Raw genomic sequence first — 22737 nt, 5'->3', positions numbered from 1 at the left:
GGCGCCGGGCAGCAACCCAGCCAGGCAAGTGGGGTGCGAGGAGGGAGGGCACCAGGAGTAGGTTTTGCCCCGGGCACCATCCCCCCCATGCCTCTGCAATACCATCAAACTACGTATGTAATACTTTACAGAATAACAGGGTAATCCGAAGAGCACCTTAGGAGTAAACCCTGATAAAAGTGAAGGACTTTGCGCTGTCTCTTAACTCCATTCTTTGGAGAGGGATTACAAGAGAATCAGAGCGATGAATAGGTCAGGATTCTGAGCAGTTCTACTGCTCTGTTTAACTATCCATAGATGACTATGTAGTGTGTGGCATAGTGGTTACGAGTGACGGATTCCAATCCAAATCCTTTTTATTGGCATTATAAAAAGCGTATTATACAAAACAATAAATAATAACAAAACTTATAAAACTCTGTCACCTAAAACACAACGTTGTCTCAGCATGGCTTGAACCGAGAATCCGTTGTTCGGTGAGCGTACACGCCAGGCTCTTGTATTTAACTGTGAATGTTGTTTCATAGCAGAACACAAGAACCTTGTGACCTTTTTGGGTACAACACAAGACTCACTATTTAATAACAGGCAGATTTTCTGTTGGTCCATAAATCCTCCTTTGCGGACCAAAAAAGGGGTCAACAAGGAATGCCTGATTGTGCTATAAAAAGGACAACATAAAAGTGCTGGCAGTAAAGCCCATTGCAAGGGGAGATGCCATGAGCCCCTAGCAAAGGGTCAAAGAGGAAGCATCTCCCCCCCCCCATGGGCTTAAGTGGGGTTGGAGAGGCTCCCATTCCACCCTTGCTCATGGAGTGATTCTTAGCTGGTTCTGGATCTGTGGCTCAGGGGTGGGAGAGGTGTGACGTGGGGTAGGTTCAGTGGTGGGATCCAAAACATTTAGTAACAGGTTCCCATGGTGGTGGGATTCAAACAATGGCATAGCGCCAATGGGGTTGGGTGGGGCATGACAGGGGCGTGGCCGGGCATTCCGGGGGCGGGCCATTAATAATTTCTCTGTTACTGTAAAAAACTCTTACTGTAAAAGAAAAGTTCCTAATTTCCAGCTGGTATCTTTCTGTCCATAATTTTAACTCATTATAGCAAGTCCTATCGTCTACTGCCAACAGAAACAACTACTTCTCCTCTGACTGCCCGTCAAATACTTAATACTTTCAAATACTTAATTTTGTTTCTAGAAATCAAAAGAAGGAGACTTTCCTTAAACAAGGAACTTTTACCATCTTTCTAAAACATGTTTTTAAAACAGCCCAACAGGGAGAATTATCCCGTTTTCTACCTTCGCTAACCAGCCACATAGGAAACAACAGGACTTTATGATTTTGGGACCTAATGGGATTTCTAACGGAAAAGCGGACCCAATTAGTAACACCCCCCCCCCTCTCGGCACACACAAATAATTAGTAACCCACTCTCGGGAACTGGTGAGAACCTGCTGGATCCCACCTCTGGGTAGGTTGGATTGTGAGGATAGGGGAAGGGTGGAGAGGCGTGGCTTCGGGTGGAGGAGGGCAGCAAGGTGAGGGGTGGGGTGGCAGATTGGGAGAGGGTGGAACAGAGAGGCTTCGGGTTGAGGAGGGTGGGGAAGAGAGGGTTCTAGTGGGGCAGGGTGGCAAGGTGAAGCTTGGGGAAGGGGAGGGTAGAAAGGTTAGTCTTGGGTTGGGGAGGGTTGGAAAGTGTGGCCAGGAGTGGAAGGAGGGTTGGAAGGTGAGCGTGAGGGAGGGGAAGGGTTGGAAGCTGAGGATTGGGGTGAGGGGAGGGTGGGAATTTGAGGTTTGGGTGGGGGAAGGGTTGTAAGGTGTGACTAGGAGTAGGGGGAGGTGAATATTGGAATGGGGAGGGTGGGAATGTGGGGAATGGGGAGCGTGGGAATGTGGGGGGAGGGTGGAAGGTAAGTTTTGGAGTGGGGGAGAGTGGCCAGGTAAGTACTAGTATGGGGGAAAGCTTGAAAGGTGTGGCTAGGGATGGGGGAGGGTGGAATTCAAATAGTTGGGGTAAGAGAGTAAGGCGGGGGTGATTTGCCGGGCCCGCTGTGGGCCTGGTGTTGCTGTGGGGTGGGAGGGGGTGGTGTAACCCCCATGCTCAGAATGGTTTGACCCAGAAAGGGGTGGAGACTCAAAGCAGCAGAAGGCTGCAGAGCTCACGTAGTTTGGAGGAGACAAGGCTACCAGACTCGGACCTTGATTTGTATAAGCCCTTAACACCTTGTTAAGGGCTTTTTGTGTGGTTGTAATGGGTGAGAGTTCTCCTGGAAACCTTCATCATGTTGAATCCTGTTCACCAAGCCCTTGGAGTCTTCAGGAGCCAACCCACTTGCAGGAAGAATTGGACTTGGCAATATCAGAAGACTGTAACCAGAAGGACTTGAAATGAAACCTGAACAGAACCTTGAAGTGTGATGTTAAATGTTGATGTTTGATGTTATATGTTAAGGAACTAAACCATTTTGTTTTAAATTTAGTTTCTTTGCAAACTCATTCCACGTTCTGCCCCACAGAACCCACAAGCTGAGGTTACAGTGGCAGAGCTCGCCAGACCCTCTGTGGGCTTGGCTTGACTTCTGGGGGGTGGGAGGGGGTGACGGGGAAGGGCTTTGGAAAGGATTTGCCAGGCCCTTGAGCAGCTACTTCACGCGCCCAGCAATGGCCAATGGGCATGCAGGACGCACAGGGCTTGGGTCGCTGTGCGTCCTGCACGATCATTGGCTCAGGGTTCGTTGTTGGCCATTTGAACCCTTAGCAAATTATGTATTGTAAGATGTAGAGTGACAGATTGTGATCTGCAGAAGGGGGTTTATTTCCTAGATCCTCCACATGAAGCCTGCTGGGTGACCATGGGCTAGTCCCAGTTCTCTCTGAACTCTCTCAGCCTCACAAGGTGTCTGCGGTGGGGAGAGGAAGGGAAAGGAGTCTGTAAGTTGCTCTGAGACTCCTTATGGTTGAGAAAAGCAAGGTATAAATCCAAACTCTTCTTCTTCTTTATAAAAAAAACTGGCCCCGATCCCACGCTTTTAATTGCTGCCTCCTCTGCAAGAATCAGTCAGGGGCAGCGTTCGTATCCTTTATCTCGCTGCCAAGAAAACCTTCTCTTGCTAAGTTTCCCCTGGGCTGCCGTTAAGGGCACAGAAGCGAAGCGGGTAAATAAGAAGCCGCAGTGGCAGCAACGGAGAAATGCTCAGAGGGGAAGGCTTCAAAACTTTATGCTGCGACATCTGGTTTCCAAAAAGCAGCCGGGGGGTGGGTAATGATCTGGAACCCGCCACCTGCCCTTCTTCTGCAACGTGTGCAGTTTTGACAGGCAGGATAGGAACACGCCAGGAAAGGGCTGAGGCTGCAGCATGACCCACTAACCCTTTTGATTTGCAGCTTGCGCCTGCTTGCTTGTGCGTGGGCGCGCGGGGGGGGGGGGTAGAGACAGCTGCATGGCCGCTTCACACGTTAATTGGAAAATTGTCTAATGCCCACCTTAATCGAGTCACGCATGTTTTAAGGCGGCACAGACATGCCGAAGAAACAACCCGAACGGGAGCATCTGTTGTGAGAGCTGGGTTATCAAATGGAAACAAGTTCATATCATATTCCTATTTTTTAAGGAAATTGCACAAAGGGTAAGGTGACCAGATGGTCACCTTTGTGAACCGGGACGGGGGTAGGTGGCAGGGCAGGAAACGGCAAGCCCCAGAAGGCCGTGCTCCTGTGGCCACGCGCGCAGGAGGCTGCCGCACTGCCTTGCGCCCCAGAAGGCAGTGCGGCAGCCTCCCAAAAATCGGGACAATTGAAATAACCCACGGGACGCGGGACAAATTGTTTGCAGGTGGGACTGTCTCGCCAAAAGCGGGACGTGTGGTCAGCCTGACAAAGGGGGCAGATTGACAATAGTCACGCAGACTGCTGTCCCATTGAAATCTGTGGGATTGAAGCTGCGCTGGCTACCAGTGGAGTAGCAAGTCAGGTTTTTTGGGTTTAGCCTTTAAAGCCCTAAGCGGTCCGGGGCCTTCGCATCGGCGGGACTGCCTCTCCAAGTGAACCCCCAAGAGAGCTCTGAGCTTGTTGGATAACAACTTGTTGGGGGGAGGGGTTCACTGGTCCAAAAAGTGTCTGGTTGTGCTCGACCAGGGCCCTGTGGGACTTGTCACAGTTCTGCAGGGTCTGTAAGACAGAGCTGTTCCACCAGGCCTATGGTTGAGACTCCCTCCTCCCTGTCCCTTGCCTTCCCTTATTCCTCTGTCCCTCCCCGCCAGTGGTGGGATCCAAAAATTTTAGTAACAGGTTCCCATGGTGGTGGGATTCAAACAGTGGCGTAGCGCCAATGGGGCTGGGCGCTGGGTACTGACGGGGGCATTATGGCCAGAATTCTCAGAGGCAGGGCATTCCACAAGGCGGGGCTGTAGCAACGGAAGGGCCTTGTACTGCTTGCCTTGATCCTTGGGCGGGAAATGAATGCACGCAGGCGCAGGCTGCCACGCACGCCGGTGCACCTCCTGCTAGACTGCTTCAAGTTCTGCCCGAGAGGAGGGGTGTAACTAAGGCAAAAATCACGTGGCAAAATCACCAATTAGTAACCCTCGCTCGGCACACACAAATAATTAGTAACCTACTCTCGAGAAGCTGTGAGAACCTGCTGGATCCCACCTCTGCGCCGCCCCCCCCCCCCGGGCCGTCAGATTGTTTTTAGCTCCTTAGGTTGACACACCAGATATGGATTTGTTTCTCCTGAGTACAGCGCAAAGCTCTTACTCCCTGTTATACTTTGGGATTATACTCCAGAAATCTAGCCCTGCTGTATATTTAGAACAGCTTGTCAATTATACGTGTAGATGGGTCATGACCAGAGCAAGGTGTAACTCTTTCCCTTCAGTCTATCTTCGAGGTCGCTTCCTTCATATCCCACAAAGTGAGCGTCGGTGTCGGTATTGTCCCTATACAACGGACTCAATTTCTCACATTCTGCTTTACTATTCGAGGTATAATAACATTAGAACTTACTGGAGAGCTTTATTACATCAGGATTTATGCTTCTTCCAGACAAATTAAAAATGTTTAAGCTCTCGAACAATGCTAATGCAGAAATCTTGGAAGCAGTTGCTACATTTTCAATTCGTGTCTTACAAGATGCGTAACAGCGATCCTTTTAATGTATCTGGATTGTTCGGTATCTCCTGGACTTTATGCCTAATAAAGGTTTTTGGATTGGATTGTTTTTAAATTTAAAGCGCCCTGAGCCTGTGAGGGGAAGAGTGACCAAGAAAGAAAGAAAGAAAGAAAGAAAGAAAAAAGAAAGAAAGAAAGAAAGAAAGAAAGAAAGAAAGAAAGAAAGAAAGAAAGAAAGAAAGAAAGAAAGAAAGAAAGAAAGAAAGAAAGAAGCTTGTGTAGGGAAAGCAGGCCTTAGCAAACCAAAGTGCAGACAGAGAAATGTAGATCCTAAATGGGAGGCAGATTCTTTTGTCATGAGGACCATTGTTTTGTACAGAGAAAAAATTGCAGATTGGGTTATGCCTGGTGAAAGAATGTACTTTGTAGTGTGATGTTGACCAGGGCAAAGAATGAAAGCAAGGGAGAGAAAAGCTCACAGACTTGTTTCCAATTTTTAAAAATGTGTGTGTGTGTGTGTGTGTGTGTGTGTGTGTGTGTGTGTGTGTGTGTGTGTGTGTGTGTGCGGTTATTGTGAGTCATTTGTGTGCGTGGGCCCTTTTGACATATGTGAGAGATCTGAAGCGAAGATGCTAATCCGCTGTCTGTAGCTGGTACAAATGAAAACAATGAAGGCAGTGCCTGGAAAGCAATCTGCCCCGAGTGTACCGGGTAAAACTGCAAGAACTCAACAGCAGTGAAGAATTGGAAGACCTGCCGGTAGTCCTCGCGGTTCACAAGCCAGGGGAGTCTGGTCATTACAAACAGGTGAAATAGTCAGCCGAAAAGTTCACCCCTTCCCACACCAACGTGTGCTTTGGGCGTTCTGAATTGCCTTGAGGAATGGGCTCTTTTTTTGGAAAACTGCAAATTGCAGAGACCCAACCTGTAGGGTTTTAAGGCAAGAGACTTCAGAGGCGACTTGTCATTGCCTCCTCTGTTTAGCCACCCTGGACTTTCTTGGTGGCGTCCCATCCAAACACCATCTAGGGCTGACCCTGCTTCACTTGTGAGATCGGGTGAGATCCTACTAGATAGCCCCTCTCTCTTTATTAAAGGTTTAAGGAGTGGAAATGGGCAGCTGGAAGCATCGCCTGCAAATTGCTGCAAATCAAATTGATCATTAGAGGGACCAGTTTAAAAAGGGGCAGCCCTGCCCCGCCCCAGGCAGAGATCAGAAACTGAGCAGGGTCAGTACTTGGGTGAGAGACTACTAAGAAAGGCGGGGGCAGCTCCGCAGAGCAAGGCCAATGCTAAACTATCTCCGCTCATCTTTTGCCATGAAAACACACTTTAACCCTGCCAAAAGATGAGCCTCCAGATTTGCAAGCCAAAGTGGGTGTACCCAGAAGTGAGAACTCTGGTCGTTCTATTTCTAAGTCAGTGATGGGGAACCTTTTCGAGACCGAGTGCCCAAATTGCAACCCAAAACCCACTTATTTATCACAAAGTGCCAACACAGCAATTTAACCTGACTACTGAGTTTTTAGTTTAGAGAAAACGGTTGGCTCCGAGGCACGCGTTACTCAGGAGTAAGCTTGGTGAAGCAACTGTGCAATGCTTCAAATAGGTGAATCACGATCCTAGGAGGGTTTACTCAGAAGCAAGCCCCATTGCCAGCAACTGAGCTTACTCCCAGGTAAAGGATCATGCCCAGGCCAGCCTAGATGTGTGTGTGTGTGTGTGTGGGTGGGTGATTTTCCACCCCCCTCCCACATGATGAACTCTGTGCACGAGTGCCCACAGAGAGAGCTCTGAGTGCCACCTGTGCCATAGGTTCGCCACCACTGTTCTAAGTAATCAACAGTATTACCAATGTATTGCTGAAGGCTTTCATGGCCGGATTTGACTGGTTGTGGTGGGTTTCCAGGGGTGTGTGGCCGTGGTCTGGTAGATCTTGTTCCTAACGTTTTGCCTGCATCTGTGGCTGGCATCTTCAGAGGTGTATCACAGAGAGAAGTGTGTTACACACTGTGTCCAGTGAGAAGGGAAAGTTCCCTCAACAACAAGTGTTGCCAACTTTTTTAATGACCCTGTGCCTCTGTCTAATTGATGTGTGATCTGCAAATGGGAGTAGGTGGAAATACATCTCTCCATGCTGTGAAAGCCTTCACCTCTAGGGATCATGGGATAATAACATCACAGTGCAGGCAAAGTATTTTTCTGGTCAGCTTTCAACATTATGGTTTCTTGTAACTTTACTGCACAATGGTTGTTGTTGTTTTTTTTTTAAAGCACCAAATCCCCCAAGTATGCTAAGCCTGCCATCTTCTGGCCACCAAAGGAAAGTACACAGGGAGGGCTTTTTATAAACACACACATCCCAATTAAAATTATGTGTGAGAGAGACTCAGCTGAACAATTAACTTTTTTGAGTTTTAAAAAATAAACTTTATTTACAATCACAATCACAATAACCTTTATTGGCATTAGGTATTAGACAGTGGTTATACACTATTATTAAATAATAAATTTTATTTAACAAAAAGAAAAAAAGAAAAAAACATTACAAACTAAAGTTACAGAACACACATCAAGTAAATCACAATTACAATTAACTCACTTAAGTTAATAAACTTATAAAGATGACACTTTCATTTAAAAAAAAGAAAAGAAAATTCGAATTATTTTGGTAAACTTAATTATTTCTGCTAACCTTAAAATACATCAGGTTTTCTTTCAACTAAATCCAACATATTCCTTAAATTCTTTAAATTTATAAACTTTAATAAGAAGAGAAACTTTTAAAAGCCAGTCTTTAAGGTGCTACCAGACTGCTTGATGAAGTGTTTTGGATGCAAAAGCTGCGCAGAATAATATGACGCTACAGTTACTCTTAGGCGGATTCCGCACAGCCAAAAACAGTGGTGTGAAAAGGGTGTAAACCTTTTACACTGCGGCTCTCCAGATGTTCATGGACTACAATTCCCATCAGCCCATGTTCATGGACTACAATTCCCATCAGCCCATGTTCATGGACTACAATTCCCATCAGCCCAATTCCCATCAGCCCAATTGGCCATGATGGCAGGGGCTGATGGGAATTGTAGTCCATGAACAGCTGGAGAGCCACAGGTTGCAGACCCCTGCGACTGAACCATTTGCACGCCTCTGTTTTTGGCCCATGCAGAATCCTCTTTAGACTCTCCCTCCACATATCCTTAGGCTGCCTAAAATGTATATTATTACTATTTTATTATTATTATTATTATTATTAATAGCAAACAACAATAACCTGCAAAGGTTACAAGGGCGCAGCAGGTTAACGCGCGAAACTACCAAATTCTGCAACCCCTCCCACCTTTGCTAAAGCGGCAGGCAAACCGAGGGGCGGGGCTTGGTTAGGGGGCGGGGCCTCCAGAGCTGCCGTCGCAGCGCGAGGTGACGTCAAGCGGCGCGCCTTTCTTGACTTCCGGGTGAGACAGCAAAAACAAACCACGCCGGGAAGTGTCACGTGGTTGATACCTGCAAAAGGTGTGTGTAGGTGCTCTTTCCACCGCGGGAAGAGGAAAAAGGGGTGGTTTCTCCTTTTTGACAGAAGCGGGTCTGGGCAGCCACCTCTTTGTTTACCTGGTGGGCTTCCTGTGCTTTTAATAGTCATCTGGCAGGTAGGAATTCAACAGGTGCAACATCACGTCATCTCTGCTCTCCTTCCCTCCCAAGCATGGAGATACAGAGATCGTGGAGGAAGCTTTTACTTGTTCAGCACTGTTGTTCTTATTCCATTCGGAAGCCTTCTCCATGGTGCCGCCTTTTGCTTTCTCTCACAACAATGCTGTTAAGGCTGAGAAAGGAGCGGCTGACTCAACCTCTCTTATGTCAACTGTATGTCAACGTCTCTTATGTCAACTGTATGGTGGAGAGCGAAGCCTTCTATTTAAAGATCATTGGTGGCTGGGTTTAGAACACAGGAAAACTTGGCACAGCCAAACTGGCACAGTACTTTTTAAATTAATTCCAGCCAAACTATCGCGAAACAGCAAACTTTGGGGTTCCTCTGAAGAACTCTTCATTGGACTGCATTTCAGTAGTGCAAATGCAGAAAAGGGGAAGGGGGAAAGGGAAGGGAAGGTGTTTTAGGGCATGGCGGAGAAGCCCCTGGCAATTTGAATCACTCCCTTTTTGTCATTTGAGGACTCTTGAGGCTTCACACACTTTGTGTGTGTGTCTGTAACACTGAATTGGATGTAGGGATCTTGATCCTATTACATGTCTGTTGTTTTTAGGCTTGGTCTGATGTCCTCACTCTTATAGGATAGCTTTTTGAAGCTGTGGATCGGAGTGGAGCTGGAAGTGCCAGCCCTACCTGGTAACCCTTTTCAACCATTCTAAGTCTCTCTTCTCCCCTTGTGTCATATTTTCCTCTATTCTACAAGAGCTGTTTTTTTATCTAGGCCATTTTTCTTTTAACAGCTCATCAGTTCTTTTTATTTATTTATTTATTATATTTATATACCACCCTCCCCCGGTCCTCCGTTCATTCCTTACAGTTGCCTTCACTTAAGCCAGTGGTTCTCAACCTTCCTAATGCTGCAACCCTTTAATACAGTTCCTCATGTTGTGGTGACCCCCAACCCTAACATTTATCCATGAGAACATTGATGCAGAGAGTCTGAGGTGACCCCTGTGAAGGGGACCCAAAGGGGTCCCAACCCACAGGTTGAGAACCACTGACTTAAGCAAAACGTGTGCTGCAATTGATGTGCAAAGATAACATATTTTAAATTAATACTGCAGTGGTAGAAGAGGCCTTTATAATGAAATAAAACAAACTTGGATCTGCAAGAAATTGGAGGGTTTGGAAATCTTCTTCCACCCCTGCATTATCTATCCCTCCTGGATTCTCTTGTACGTTTGAGGGCTTAAGCAACCTAATTTGTCTTTCTCTGTACTTTGCATTTCTCTGTGGTGGCTCTCATCATTCTGTCTTTTGGAACATGCTGAGTTCCAGGTTTTTGTGTGGGTGTGAAATGCTGTGAAGTCACTGCCGACTCATAGCGAGACCCTGTGAATGAATGTCTTTTGAAGCATCCTATTGTCAACAGCCATACTTTGGTCTTGCAAGCAGGGGTGTGTGTGTGTCTTCCTTTATAGAGTCAATCCATCTCACTGTATTGTCGAAGGATGTGGCTGTTGCTTTAATCATGATTTTTTGCATTGCTTCACTCTTGTTTTTGATGTGGATGATGCCATTTATGAATGATCCTGTTATGCTCGTTGTGTTCCTTTGGGGATTTGTGAAATTTATTGTGGTATGTTCCCTTCTTGTTACAGCCCAGCTTCTGTTCCGATGGACAGAAAATCCAAATTGCCCAGGGGAGAAAGGAAAGAACATTGGAGCTTTGAGACGTTGCCTATTTCTAGATACAGGAAGAAATTAGTGGAAGCCGTCCGCGACAATGCGTTTCTTGTGGTGACCGGCGAGACAGGAAGTGGAAAAACCACTCAGCTCCCGAAATATTTATTCCAGGAAGGTAACTGCTTTGCTCTTTGTGATACTTGGAAGACAGACAGCTGATGAAGCCTTTTGAACATGCTACATTCGGTGAACCCTTTTCTGTGTCGAATTGTCTGTTAAGGAAACCTTGTGTGGTAGTTGGAGAGTTTCAGCAACGTGGGGTATCAAACATACCCCCCTTCCTTTGGGGGTCCCTACCTTTTTGGAGCATGCAGGCACATTTGGAATTCTGACACAGTATTTGGGGGGGGGGGCAGCAACAAAATGGCTGCCATAAAATGGCTGCCCAAGGAGGTGGAGCCAGCCACAAAATGCTTAACTTCAATAACACAATGTGGAGCATTGTGCTCTACATAGCCAATCAGAGGCTTTGCCGGGCCCACCCACTTCCTAAAAACACTTGATGTGCACCAGAAGAGGTGTCAGTGAGCCCCGTGGTGCCCATGAGCGCCATGTTGCGGACCCCGGCAGTACAGTTTCTATTGGGCTTGTTGCTCTCCCGTGATAATTAATTGTGTATCCTGGAAGTCATGACAGCATCAGCAGAGAGGTGGGTTTTTTTGCACAGGTACTGCAATGCTTCGAAAGTTGCACTGGTAAAGGCTGAGAGATTGTGACCTACACCCCTGTATTGCGACCTATCGCTGTAAATATGTCCCGATTAGGTAGTTTCATATGTAAAAGCTCATTCTTTGCTTCAGCTCTGTTTGACATTTCTGACCCCTTCCGCACATGCAGAATAATGCACTTTCAATCCGCTTTCACCATTGTTTGCAAGTGGATTTGGCTATTCTACACAGTAAAGCAGTATCTATGCCAATAAAGGCTTGCAATAAATTTATTTCAGTAAAGCAGTGGAGCAGTAGTGGTTAAGAGCAGGTGTACTCTAATTTGGAGGAACCAGGTTGGATTTCCCGCTCTGCTGTTTGAGCTGTGGAGGTTTATCTGGGGAATTCAGATTGCCTGGGCACTCCCACACACGCCAGCTGCGTGACCTTGGGCTAGTCACAGTTCTTCGGAGCTCTCTCAGCCCCACCTACCTCACAGGGTGTTTGTTGTGAGGGGGCAAGGAGTTTGTAAGCCCCTTTGAGTCTCCTATAGGAGAGAAAGGGGGATATAAATCCAACTTTTTCTTAAAATCCAGCTGCAAAGTGGATTAAAAGTGCTTTATTCTGCATGGGCAGAAGGGGCCTCTATTTGTTTCCGGATTTCTGTTGTCCAGCATCTGTTGCGCCGTTCCTTGGATGCTACATCCTTTTGATTGTGTTTGACTTATGCTATGTATTCTTTCTTGAGTCTCAGTAAGAACGGCAGACTATCGGTAACCAAATAATAATAACCACGGGAAAGGTTGCTGACTGTTCTTGATCTTCTCACTGAGCAATGCCTGACAGACTTCAAGGATTCACAGACTCAAAACCCAGTTTGGAAGTCGCTAGACTTGGGAATCCATGCTTTTCTGACCCGTTCCCCAGGGCAATGAATGGTATCTAGAAATACGTTGTGTGCCGTTTTTGTTGTGCGAAAAAATTCTCCGCAGAAGCATGGCTGTTATTTTTGTTTTAAAGGTAACAGTCAATTAGTTGCCCCTCTGTTCCTGTGGAACTTGACAGATCTGTTCCATTCCTTTTCACAGGGTTTGCCAACCATGGCCTGATTGGCGTGACGCAGCCACGGCGAGTGGCTGCCATGTCTGTGGCACAGCGGGTGGCGGAGGAGATGAACTGCCCTCTGGGAAGCACTGTAGGCTACCAGGTTCGCTTTGAAGAATGCTTTTCGGAGGTATGTGACAGAACTGATCAGCTAGAGAGTTTGGATTTTGTTCTGGAGTTCTGAGTTTAGGCAGCCGGCAGCATTGAGGCTCTGGGGAGAGGCTGTGGCTCAGGGGGAGATGCCACGCTTCATGTGGCACCAGGTTCAAGCCCAGACTGATGGTAGTATCTTGGGTATCTGCAGAGGTGGGATCCAGCAGGTTCTCACCAGCAGGTTCTCAGAACTCTATGCAGAGTTCCCCATTGTCTATGTTGTCCTGTATATCAGAGGGCTAGAAGTGGCTTTTTGCTTCCACTATTAGATAGGTGAACACTGTTCTCTGTTGAAAAATGCTTGCTGAAAAATACTGTGTGGAAACCCACGGCCTCGCCTCTCTGTAGCCCATTCAGCGATTACAAAACCATGTTACGGCTCCTACAGTGAGCCTTGAAAAGTCACATCGCTGTGCTGGACTCGCCCACAATGAGCAAGGCCCATGCAACACTGTTGACTCTTCTCCTTGCTAATATATGGGTCAGGATGTCATCCCTAGAGAGGGCATAAGGACATACCGGGGTCCCTCGGTGGATCTTGAGCCCGCCTTGGTCGGGAAAGAACAGGGTAGAAATCAATCAATCAGTAAAATTCTTGTGCTTTTGCTGCAGGACAGCTCTAGAAACGTCACTGTGTTATCCTGTCCCGAGTGCTCATTATTTAGATAATTAAAAAGTAATGTTTTTAAACCTCCTTCCTCCAATGTGTGGGTCTACGGGAGCTTATAAGAATGCATGAAGCAGCTCTCCCAAAATACATATGAGAATGATGGGAAAAGATGGCAGCTTCCATGGCCACCCATTCAATGAGAACAGCAGTACAAAACCAGCAGAAAGTCCTCCCAAGGGCCCATTTGGTATTCTGACCTGCCACAGTGGGCACAGCAACAAGATGGCTTCCCCAAAACAGCTGCCGTAGGAGGTGGAGCCAGCCACAAAACAACAGCCACAGCTTAACTTCTGTAAGCCAGTGTAGATCCGTGTGCTGTGGCCAGTGGCAGAGCTACAAGGGGATGGGGTGGGGGTGCACCGGGCACACACCTGGGGGAACAGAAATTCGCCCAGGCTCCTCCCCCACCCACCCCCGCGGCGCCCCCCCTTCCTCCCTTCCCACACTCACCTCAGTTTAAGGTGACCAGATGGTCACCTTTGTGAACTGGGATGGACGGGTAGGTGGGCGGCTGCGCGCGCATGCGCGCGCGGCCGCAGGAGTGCACTGCTTTTTGGGGCACTCCCATTTCCTGCCCTGTCACAGGGCGGGAAACGGCAGCACCCCAGAAGGCCGTGCTCCTGCGTCGCTACAAGTAGGAGGTTGCCGTCGACTGCCTTTATTTCAGAAGGCAAAAGCGGCAGCCTTCCAAAAATCGGGACAATTGAAATAACCTGCGGGACAAATTGTTTGAAGGCGGGACTGTCCCACCAAAAGCGGGACGTCTGGTCAGCCTACCTTAGTTCCTTTCCTTTTTCTTGAACTTTTTCAGGCTGCAAAAGGCCTGTTTGCAGTAAAAATGGCCTGAGGAACTACAGTTCCCAGAAGACCTTGGGGCTCACACGGTCTCCTGGGAAGTATAGTTCATATCAGGCCGTTTTTACTATGAGCAGGCCTTTTGCAGCCTGAAAAAGTTCAAGAAAAAGGAAAGAAATTAAGGTAAGTGTGGGAAGAGGGGGCACCGCGAGGGGGGCCAGTGGGGGGGCGAAAATATAGAATGCGCACCAGGCGCAGTTTGGCCCAGCTACGCCTCTGGCTGTGGTGGCAGCTGCTGCAAAAGCAACGTTTTCAAAAATCTGTGCAGCCAATCAGAAGCCCTGCTGGGCAAAAACCCAACCTGGACTCACCCACTTCCTAAGTCGGCACCAGAAAAGGTATCAGCAGGTGCTCACGGGGACTCCAAAGGTAGCTTTTCAGCTAGCAAAAAGATCCTTAAATGAATGACCCAGATGCCAACCATTTGGGAAATCCTTGTCTGTGTCCAATCTCGCGGCTCTAACCGAATGCTTGATTAAAACATGCAGGATACTTCGATCAAGTATATGACCGACGGCTGCTTGCTGAGGCAGGTACTGGCAGACCCGCATCTTTCCAAATACAGTGTCGTCATCCTCGACGAAGCTCACGAGCGGAGCCTGAGTACGGTAAGCGGCGTTAAATCAGGCCTGTTAGGACCCCCGCTCTTGGTCGCTTGCAGCGAGCCGGGAAAGCCTCTAGGAGAGCTGGCAGGGAAACGTGATGTTCAATTCTCATTCTTCCTCTTTAATCCAGAGACTATATTCCAATTCAGAAGCGCACAAATTTTCTCAACCGCTGCATCTCAACTGACCGAACTAACGTCTTTATGTGCAACAGAGTATAAATGTTGTAGATAAATAAGTGCAAACCTGGGGGAGGGTGAGAAGGGTTTGGCAAGGGGCAGTGGCATAGGGGGAGAAAAGGGGCAAAATGATGTCCCCCCCCCCCGCGATACCCTCCTGTGGTGCGCCCACCACACCCCCCACTTTCCTTAGTTCAGCCTGAAAAAGTTTGGGGTGAAAAAGCGGATTGTTCAGTTCAAGCTGAAAAAGCAGCTTGGCAGGAACTACATTTCCCAGGAGTCCTTGGGGTTCAGCCTAAACTGAAGGCCACTTTTTCCGGCCAATTGGCCATCCTGGCAGGGGCTGATGGAATTTGTAGTCCATGAACATCTGGAGAGCCGCAGGTTGCAGATCCCTGGGCCTTCTGACTGGCTAAGGCTACATGGGCAAAGACACGGATCCTGTGTAAGCATTGATACCTACCCAGGAGTATTTGGTAGGGAACGATTGAAAGTGAAGGCCTTTCTTAAAGAGGGATTGGAGAGATTAGTTAGGCCAGGGGTCTGCCCCCCCCACCCCCCCCCCCCCCCCCCCAGGGGGGCCCCCCCCCCCCCCCCCCCCCCCCCCCCCCCCCCCCCCCCCCCCTCCCCCCCGCCCCCCCCGCCCCCCCCCCCCCCCCCCCCCCCCCCCCCCTCCCCCCCCCCCCCCCCCCCCCCCCCCCCCGCCGCCCCCCCCCCCCCGCCCCCCCCCCCCCCCCCCCCCCCCCCCCCCCACCCCCCCCCCCCCCCACCCCCCCCCCCCCCCACCCCCCCCCCCCCCCACCCCCCCCCCCCCCCACCCCCCCCCCCCCCCACCCCCCCCCCCCCCCACCCCCCCCCCCCCCCACCCCCCCCCCCCCCCACCCCCCCCCCCCCCCACCCCCCCCCCCCCCCACCCCCCCCCCCCCCCACCCCCCCCCCCCCCCACCCCCCCCCCCCCCCACCCCCCCCCCCCCCCACCCCCCCCCCCCCCCACCCCCCCCCCCCCCCACCCCCCCCCCCCCCCACCCCCCCCCCCCCCCACCCCCCCCCCCCCCCACCCCCCCCCCCCCCCACCCCCCCCCCCCCCCACCCCCCCCCCCCCCCACCCCCCCCCCCCCCCACCCCCCCCCCCCCCCACCCCCCCCCCCCCCCACCCCCCCCCCCCCCCACCCCCCCCCCCCCCCACCCCCCCCCCCCCCCACCCCCCCCCCCCCCCACCCCCCCCCCCCCCCACCCCCCCCCCCCCCCACCCCCCCCCCCCCCCACCCCCCCCCCCCCCCACCCCCCCCCCCCCCCACCCCCCCCCCCCCCCACCCCCCCCCCCCCCCACCCCCCCCCCCCCCCACCCCCCCCCCCCCCCACCCCCCCCCCCCCCCACCCCCCCCCCCCCCCACCCCCCCCCCCCCCCACCCCCCCCCCCCCCCACCCCCCCCCCCCCCCACCCCCCCCCCCCCCCACCCCCCCCCCCCCCCACCCCCCCCCCCCCCCACCCCCCCCCCCCCCCACCCCCCCCCCCCCCCACCCCCCCCCCCCCCCACCCCCCCCCCCCCCCACCCCCCCCCCCCCCCACCCCCCCCCCCCCCCACCCCCCCCCCCCCCCACCCCCCCCCCCCCCCACCCCCCCCCCCCCCCACCCCCCCCCCCCCCCACCCCCCCCCCCCCCCACCCCCCCCCCCCCCCACCCCCCCCCCCCCCCACCCCCCCCCCCCCCCACCCCCCCCCCCCCCCACCCCCCCCCCCCCCCACCCCCCCCCCCCCCCACCCCCCCCCCCCCCCACCCCCCCCCCCCCCCACCCCCCCCCCCCCCCACCCCCCCCCCCCCCCACCCCCCCCCCCCCCCACCCCCCCCCCCCCCCACCCCCCCCCCCCCCCACCCCCCCCCCCCCCCACCCCCCCCCCCCCCCACCCCCCCCCCCCCCCACCCCCCCCCCCCCCCACCCCCCCCCCCCCCCACCCCCCCCCCCCCCCACCCCCCCCCCCCCCCACCCCCCCCCCCCCCCACCCCCCCCCCCCCCCACCCCCCCCCCCCCCCACCCCCCCCCCCCCCCACCCCCCCCCCCCCCCACCCCCCCCCCCCCCCACCCCCCCCCCCCCCCACCCCCCCCCCCCCCCACCCCCCCCCCCCCCCACCCCCCCCCCCCCCCACCCCCCCCCCCCCCCACCCCCCCCCCCCCCCACCCCCCCCCCCCCCCACCCCCCCCCCCCCCCACCCCCCCCCCCCCCCACCCCCCCCCCCCCCCACCCCCCCCCCCCCCCACCCCCCCCCCCCCCCACCCCCCCCCCCCCCCACCCCCCCCCCCCCCCACCCCCCCCCCCCCCCACCCCCCCCCCCCCCCACCCCCCCCCCCCCCCACCCCCCCCCCCCCCCACCCCCCCCCCCCCCCACCCCCCCCCCCCCCCACCCCCCCCCCCCCCCACCCCCCCCCCCCCCCACCCCCCCCCCCCCCCACCCCCCCCCCCCCCCACCCCCCCCCCCCCCCACCCCCCCCCCCCCCCACCCCCCCCCCCCCCCACCCCCCCCCCCCCCCACCCCCCCCCCCCCCCACCCCCCCCCCCCCCCACCCCCCCCCCCCCCCACCCCCCCCCCCCCCCACCCCCCCCCCCCCCCACCCCCCCCCCCCCCCACCCCCCCCCCCCCCCACCCCCCCCCCCCCCCACCCCCCCCCCCCCCCACCCCCCCCCCCCCCCACCCCCCCCCCCCCCCACCCCCCCCCCCCCCCACCCCCCCCCCCCCCCACCCCCCCCCCCCCCCACCCCCCCCCCCCCCCACCCCCCCCCCCCCCCACCCCCCCCCCCCCCCACCCCCCCCCCCCCCCACCCCCCCCCCCCCCCACCCCCCCCCCCCCCCACCCCCCCCCCCCCCCACCCCCCCCCCCCCCCACCCCCCCCCCCCCCCACCCCCCCCCCCCCCCACCCCCCCCCCCCCCCACCCCCCCCCCCCCCCACCCCCCCCCCCCCCCACCCCCCCCCCCCCCCACCCCCCCCCCCCCCCACCCCCCCCCCCCCCCACCCCCCCCCCCCCCCACCCCCCCCCCCCCCCACCCCCCCCCCCCCCCACCCCCCCCCCCCCCCACCCCCCCCCCCCCCCACCCCCCCCCCCCCCCACCCCCCCCCCCCCCCACCCCCCCCCCCCCCCACCCCCCCCCCCCCCCACCCCCCCCCCCCCCCACCCCCCCCCCCCCCCACCCCCCCCCCCCCCCACCCCCCCCCCCCCCCACCCCCCCCCCCCCCCACCCCCCCCCCCCCCCACCCCCCCCCCCCCCCACCCCCCCCCCCCCCCACCCCCCCCCCCCCCCACCCCCCCCCCCCCCCACCCCCCCCCCCCCCCACCCCCCCCCCCCCCCACCCCCCCCCCCCCCCACCCCCCCCCCCCCCCACCCCCCCCCCCCCCCACCCCCCCCCCCCCCCACCCCCCCCCCCCCCCACCCCCCCCCCCCCCCACCCCCCCCCCCCCCCACCCCCCCCCCCCCCCACCCCCCCCCCCCCCCACCCCCCCCCCCCCCCACCCCCCCCCCCCCCCACCCCCCCCCCCCCCCACCCCCCCCCCCCCCCACCCCCCCCCCCCCCCACCCCCCCCCCCCCCCACCCCCCCCCCCCCCCACCCCCCCCCCCCCCCACCCCCCCCCCCCCCCACCCCCCCCCCCCCCCACCCCCCCCCCCCCCCACCCCCCCCCCCCCCCACCCCCCCCCCCCCCCACCCCCCCCCCCCCCCACCCCCCCCCCCCCCCACCCCCCCCCCCCCCCACCCCCCCCCCCCCCCACCCCCCCCCCCCCCCACCCCCCCCCCCCCCCACCCCCCCCCCCCCCCACCCCCCCCCCCCCCCACCCCCCCCCCCCCCCACCCCCCCCCCCCCCCACCCCCCCCCCCCCCCACCCCCCCCCCCCCCCACCCCCCCCCCCCCCCACCCCCCCCCCCCCCCACCCCCCCCCCCCCCCACCCCCCCCCCCCCCCACCCCCCCCCCCCCCCACCCCCCCCCCCCCCCACCCCCCCCCCCCCCCACCCCCCCCCCCCCCCACCCCCCCCCCCCCCCACCCCCCCCCCCCCCCACCCCCCCCCCCCCCCACCCCCCCCCCCCCCCACCCCCCCCCCCCCCCACCCCCCCCCCCCCCCACCCCCCCCCCCCCCCACCCCCCCCCCCCCCCACCCCCCCCCCCCCCCACCCCCCCCCCCCCCCACCCCCCCCCCCCCCCACCCCCCCCCCCCCCCACCCCCCCCCCCCCCCACCCCCCCCCCCCCCCACCCCCCCCCCCCCCCACCCCCCCCCCCCCCCACCCCCCCCCCCCCCCACCCCCCCCCCCCCCCACCCCCCCCCCCCCCCACCCCCCCCCCCCCCCACCCCCCCCCCCCCCCACCCCCCCCCCCCCCCACCCCCCCCCCCCCCCACCCCCCCCCCCCCCCACCCCCCCCCCCCCCCACCCCCCCCCCCCCCCACCCCCCCCCCCCCCCACCCCCCCCCCCCCCCACCCCCCCCCCCCCCCACCCCCCCCCCCCCCCACCCCCCCCCCCCCCCACCCCCCCCCCCCCCCACCCCCCCCCCCCCCCACCCCCCCCCCCCCCCACCCCCCCCCCCCCCCACCCCCCCCCCCCCCCACCCCCCCCCCCCCCCACCCCCCCCCCCCCCCACCCCCCCCCCCCCCCACCCCCCCCCCCCCCCACCCCCCCCCCCCCCCACCCCCCCCCCCCCCCACCCCCCCCCCCCCCCACCCCCCCCCCCCCCCACCCCCCCCCCCCCCCACCCCCCCCCCCCCCCACCCCCCCCCCCCCCCACCCCCCCCCCCCCCCACCCCCCCCCCCCCCCACCCCCCCCCCCCCCCACCCCCCCCCCCCCCCACCCCCCCCCCCCCCCACCCCCCCCCCCCCCCACCCCCCCCCCCCCCCACCCCCCCCCCCCCCCACCCCCCCCCCCCCCCACCCCCCCCCCCCCCCACCCCCCCCCCCCCCCACCCCCCCCCCCCCCCACCCCCCCCCCCCCCCACCCCCCCCCCCCCCCACCCCCCCCCCCCCCCACCCCCCCCCCCCCCCACCCCCCCCCCCCCCCACCCCCCCCCCCCCCCACCCCCCCCCCCCCCCACCCCCCCCCCCCCCCACCCCCCCCCCCCCCCACCCCCCCCCCCCCCCACCCCCCCCCCCCCCCACCCCCCCCCCCCCCCACCCCCCCCCCCCCCCACCCCCCCCCCCCCCCACCCCCCCCCCCCCCCACCCCCCCCCCCCCCCACCCCCCCCCCCCCCCACCCCCCCCCCCCCCCACCCCCCCCCCCCCCCACCCCCCCCCCCCCCCACCCCCCCCCCCCCCCACCCCCCCCCCCCCCCACCCCCCCCCCCCCCCACCCCCCCCCCCCCCCACCCCCCCCCCCCCCCACCCCCCCCCCCCCCCACCCCCCCCCCCCCCCACCCCCCCCCCCCCCCACCCCCCCCCCCCCCCACCCCCCCCCCCCCCCACCCCCCCCCCCCCCCACCCCCCCCCCCCCCCACCCCCCCCCCCCCCCACCCCCCCCCCCCCCCACCCCCCCCCCCCCCCACCCCCCCCCCCCCCCACCCCCCCCCCCCCCCACCCCCCCCCCCCCCCACCCCCCCCCCCCCCCACCCCCCCCCCCCCCCACCCCCCCCCCCCCCCACCCCCCCCCCCCCCCACCCCCCCCCCCCCCCACCCCCCCCCCCCCCCACCCCCCCCCCCCCCCACCCCCCCCCCCCCCCACCCCCCCCCCCCCCCACCCCCCCCCCCCCCCACCCCCCCCCCCCCCCACCCCCCCCCCCCCCCACCCCCCCCCCCCCCCACCCCCCCCCCCCCCCACCCCCCCCCCCCCCCACCCCCCCCCCCCCCCACCCCCCCCCCCCCCCACCCCCCCCCCCCCCCACCCCCCCCCCCCCCCACCCCCCCCCCCCCCCACCCCCCCCCCCCCCCACCCCCCCCCCCCCCCACCCCCCCCCCCCCCCACCCCCCCCCCCCCCCACCCCCCCCCCCCCCCACCCCCCCCCCCCCCCACCCCCCCCCCCCCCCACCCCCCCCCCCCCCCACCCCCCCCCCCCCCCACCCCCCCCCCCCCCCACCCCCCCCCCCCCCCACCCCCCCCCCCCCCCACCCCCCCCCCCCCCCACCCCCCCCCCCCCCCACCCCCCCCCCCCCCCACCCCCCCCCCCCCCCACCCCCCCCCCCCCCCACCCCCCCCCCCCCCCACCCCCCCCCCCCCCCACCCCCCCCCCCCCCCACCCCCCCCCCCCCCCACCCCCCCCCCCCCCCACCCCCCCCCCCCCCCACCCCCCCCCCCCCCCACCCCCCCCCCCCCCCACCCCCCCCCCCCCCCACCCCCCCCCCCCCCCACCCCCCCCCCCCCCCACCCCCCCCCCCCCCCACCCCCCCCCCCCCCCACCCCCCCCCCCCCCCACCCCCCCCCCCCCCCACCCCCCCCCCCCCCCACCCCCCCCCCCCCCCACCCCCCCCCCCCCCCACCCCCCCCCCCCCCCACCCCCCCCCCCCCCCACCCCCCCCCCCCCCCACCCCCCCCCCCCCCCACCCCCCCCCCCCCCCACCCCCCCCCCCCCCCACCCCCCCCCCCCCCCACCCCCCCCCCCCCCCACCCCCCCCCCCCCCCACCCCCCCCCCCCCCCACCCCCCCCCCCCCCCACCCCCCCCCCCCCCCACCCCCCCCCCCCCCCACCCCCCCCCCCCCCCACCCCCCCCCCCCCCCACCCCCCCCCCCCCCCACCCCCCCCCCCCCCCACCCCCCCCCCCCCCCACCCCCCCCCCCCCCCACCCCCCCCCCCCCCCACCCCCCCCCCCCCCCACCCCCCCCCCCCCCCACCCCCCCCCCCCCCCACCCCCCCCCCCCCCCACCCCCCCCCCCCCCCACCCCCCCCCCCCCCCACCCCCCCCCCCCCCCACCCCCCCCCCCCCCCACCCCCCCCCCCCCCCACCCCCCCCCCCCCCCACCCCCCCCCCCCCCCACCCCCCCCCCCCCCCACCCCCCCCCCCCCCCACCCCCCCCCCCCCCCACCCCCCCCCCCCCCCACCCCCCCCCCCCCCCACCCCCCCCCCCCCCCACCCCCCCCCCCCCCCACCCCCCCCCCCCCCCACCCCCCCCCCCCCCCACCCCCCCCCCCCCCCACCCCCCCCCCCCCCCACCCCCCCCCCCCCCCACCCCCCCCCCCCCCCACCCCCCCCCCCCCCCACCCCCCCCCCCCCCCACCCCCCCCCCCCCCCACCCCCCCCCCCCCCCACCCCCCCCCCCCCCCACCCCCCCCCCCCCCCACCCCCCCCCCCCCCCACCCCCCCCCCCCCCCACCCCCCCCCCCCCCCACCCCCCCCCCCCCCCACCCCCCCCCCCCCCCACCCCCCCCCCCCCCCACCCCCCCCCCCCCCCACCCCCCCCCCCCCCCACCCCCCCCCCCCCCCACCCCCCCCCCCCCCCACCCCCCCCCCCCCCCACCCCCCCCCCCCCCCACCCCCCCCCCCCCCCACCCCCCCCCCCCCCCACCCCCCCCCCCCCCCACCCCCCCCCCCCCCCACCCCCCCCCCCCCCCACCCCCCCCCCCCCCCACCCCCCCCCCCCCCCACCCCCCCCCCCCCCCACCCCCCCCCCCCCCCACCCCCCCCCCCCCCCACCCCCCCCCCCCCCCACCCCCCCCCCCCCCCACCCCCCCCCCCCCCCACCCCCCCCCCCCCCCACCCCCCCCCCCCCCCACCCCCCCCCCCCCCCACCCCCCCCCCCCCCCACCCCCCCCCCCCCCCACCCCCCCCCCCCCCCACCCCCCCCCCCCCCCACCCCCCCCCCCCCCCACCCCCCCCCCCCCCCACCCCCCCCCCCCCCCACCCCCCCCCCCCCCCACCCCCCCCCCCCCCCACCCCCCCCCCCCCCCACCCCCCCCCCCCCCCACCCCCCCCCCCCCCCACCCCCCCCCCCCCCCACCCCCCCCCCCCCCCACCCCCCCCCCCCCCCACCCCCCCCCCCCCCCACCCCCCCCCCCCCCCACCCCCCCCCCCCCCCACCCCCCCCCCCCCCCACCCCCCCCCCCCCC

The 22737-nt window shown here is 62.9% G+C and overlaps 1 protein-coding gene across 1 annotated transcript in view; it reads left to right on the top strand.

Moving 5' to 3' along the window:
• Positions 1-8499: 8499 nt before the first annotated feature.
• The window catches only part of DHX40 (DEAH-box helicase 40), a 25419-nt gene continuing 11181 nt past the window's right edge, over positions 8500-22737 (top strand). The window contains exons 1-5 of the mRNA XM_048519376.1: positions 8500-8624; positions 10425-10624; positions 12245-12390; positions 14427-14546; positions 14916-15010. Of these exons, the coding sequence (XP_048375333.1) occupies positions 10441-10624; positions 12245-12390; positions 14427-14546; positions 14916-15010 (545 nt within the window). The 5' untranslated portion in view covers positions 8500-8624; positions 10425-10440. The remainder of the gene's footprint in view (positions 8625-10424; positions 10625-12244; positions 12391-14426; positions 14547-14915; positions 15011-22737) is intronic.

The sequence above is a fragment of the Sphaerodactylus townsendi genome, linkage group LG16 (assembly GCF_021028975.2).
Source record: "Sphaerodactylus townsendi isolate TG3544 linkage group LG16, MPM_Stown_v2.3, whole genome shotgun sequence".
NCBI lineage: Eukaryota > Metazoa > Chordata > Lepidosauria > Squamata > Sphaerodactylidae > Sphaerodactylus > Sphaerodactylus townsendi.
The sequence above is the reverse complement of the archived record's forward strand: the minus strand, read 5'-3'. Positions and strand labels throughout refer to the sequence as shown.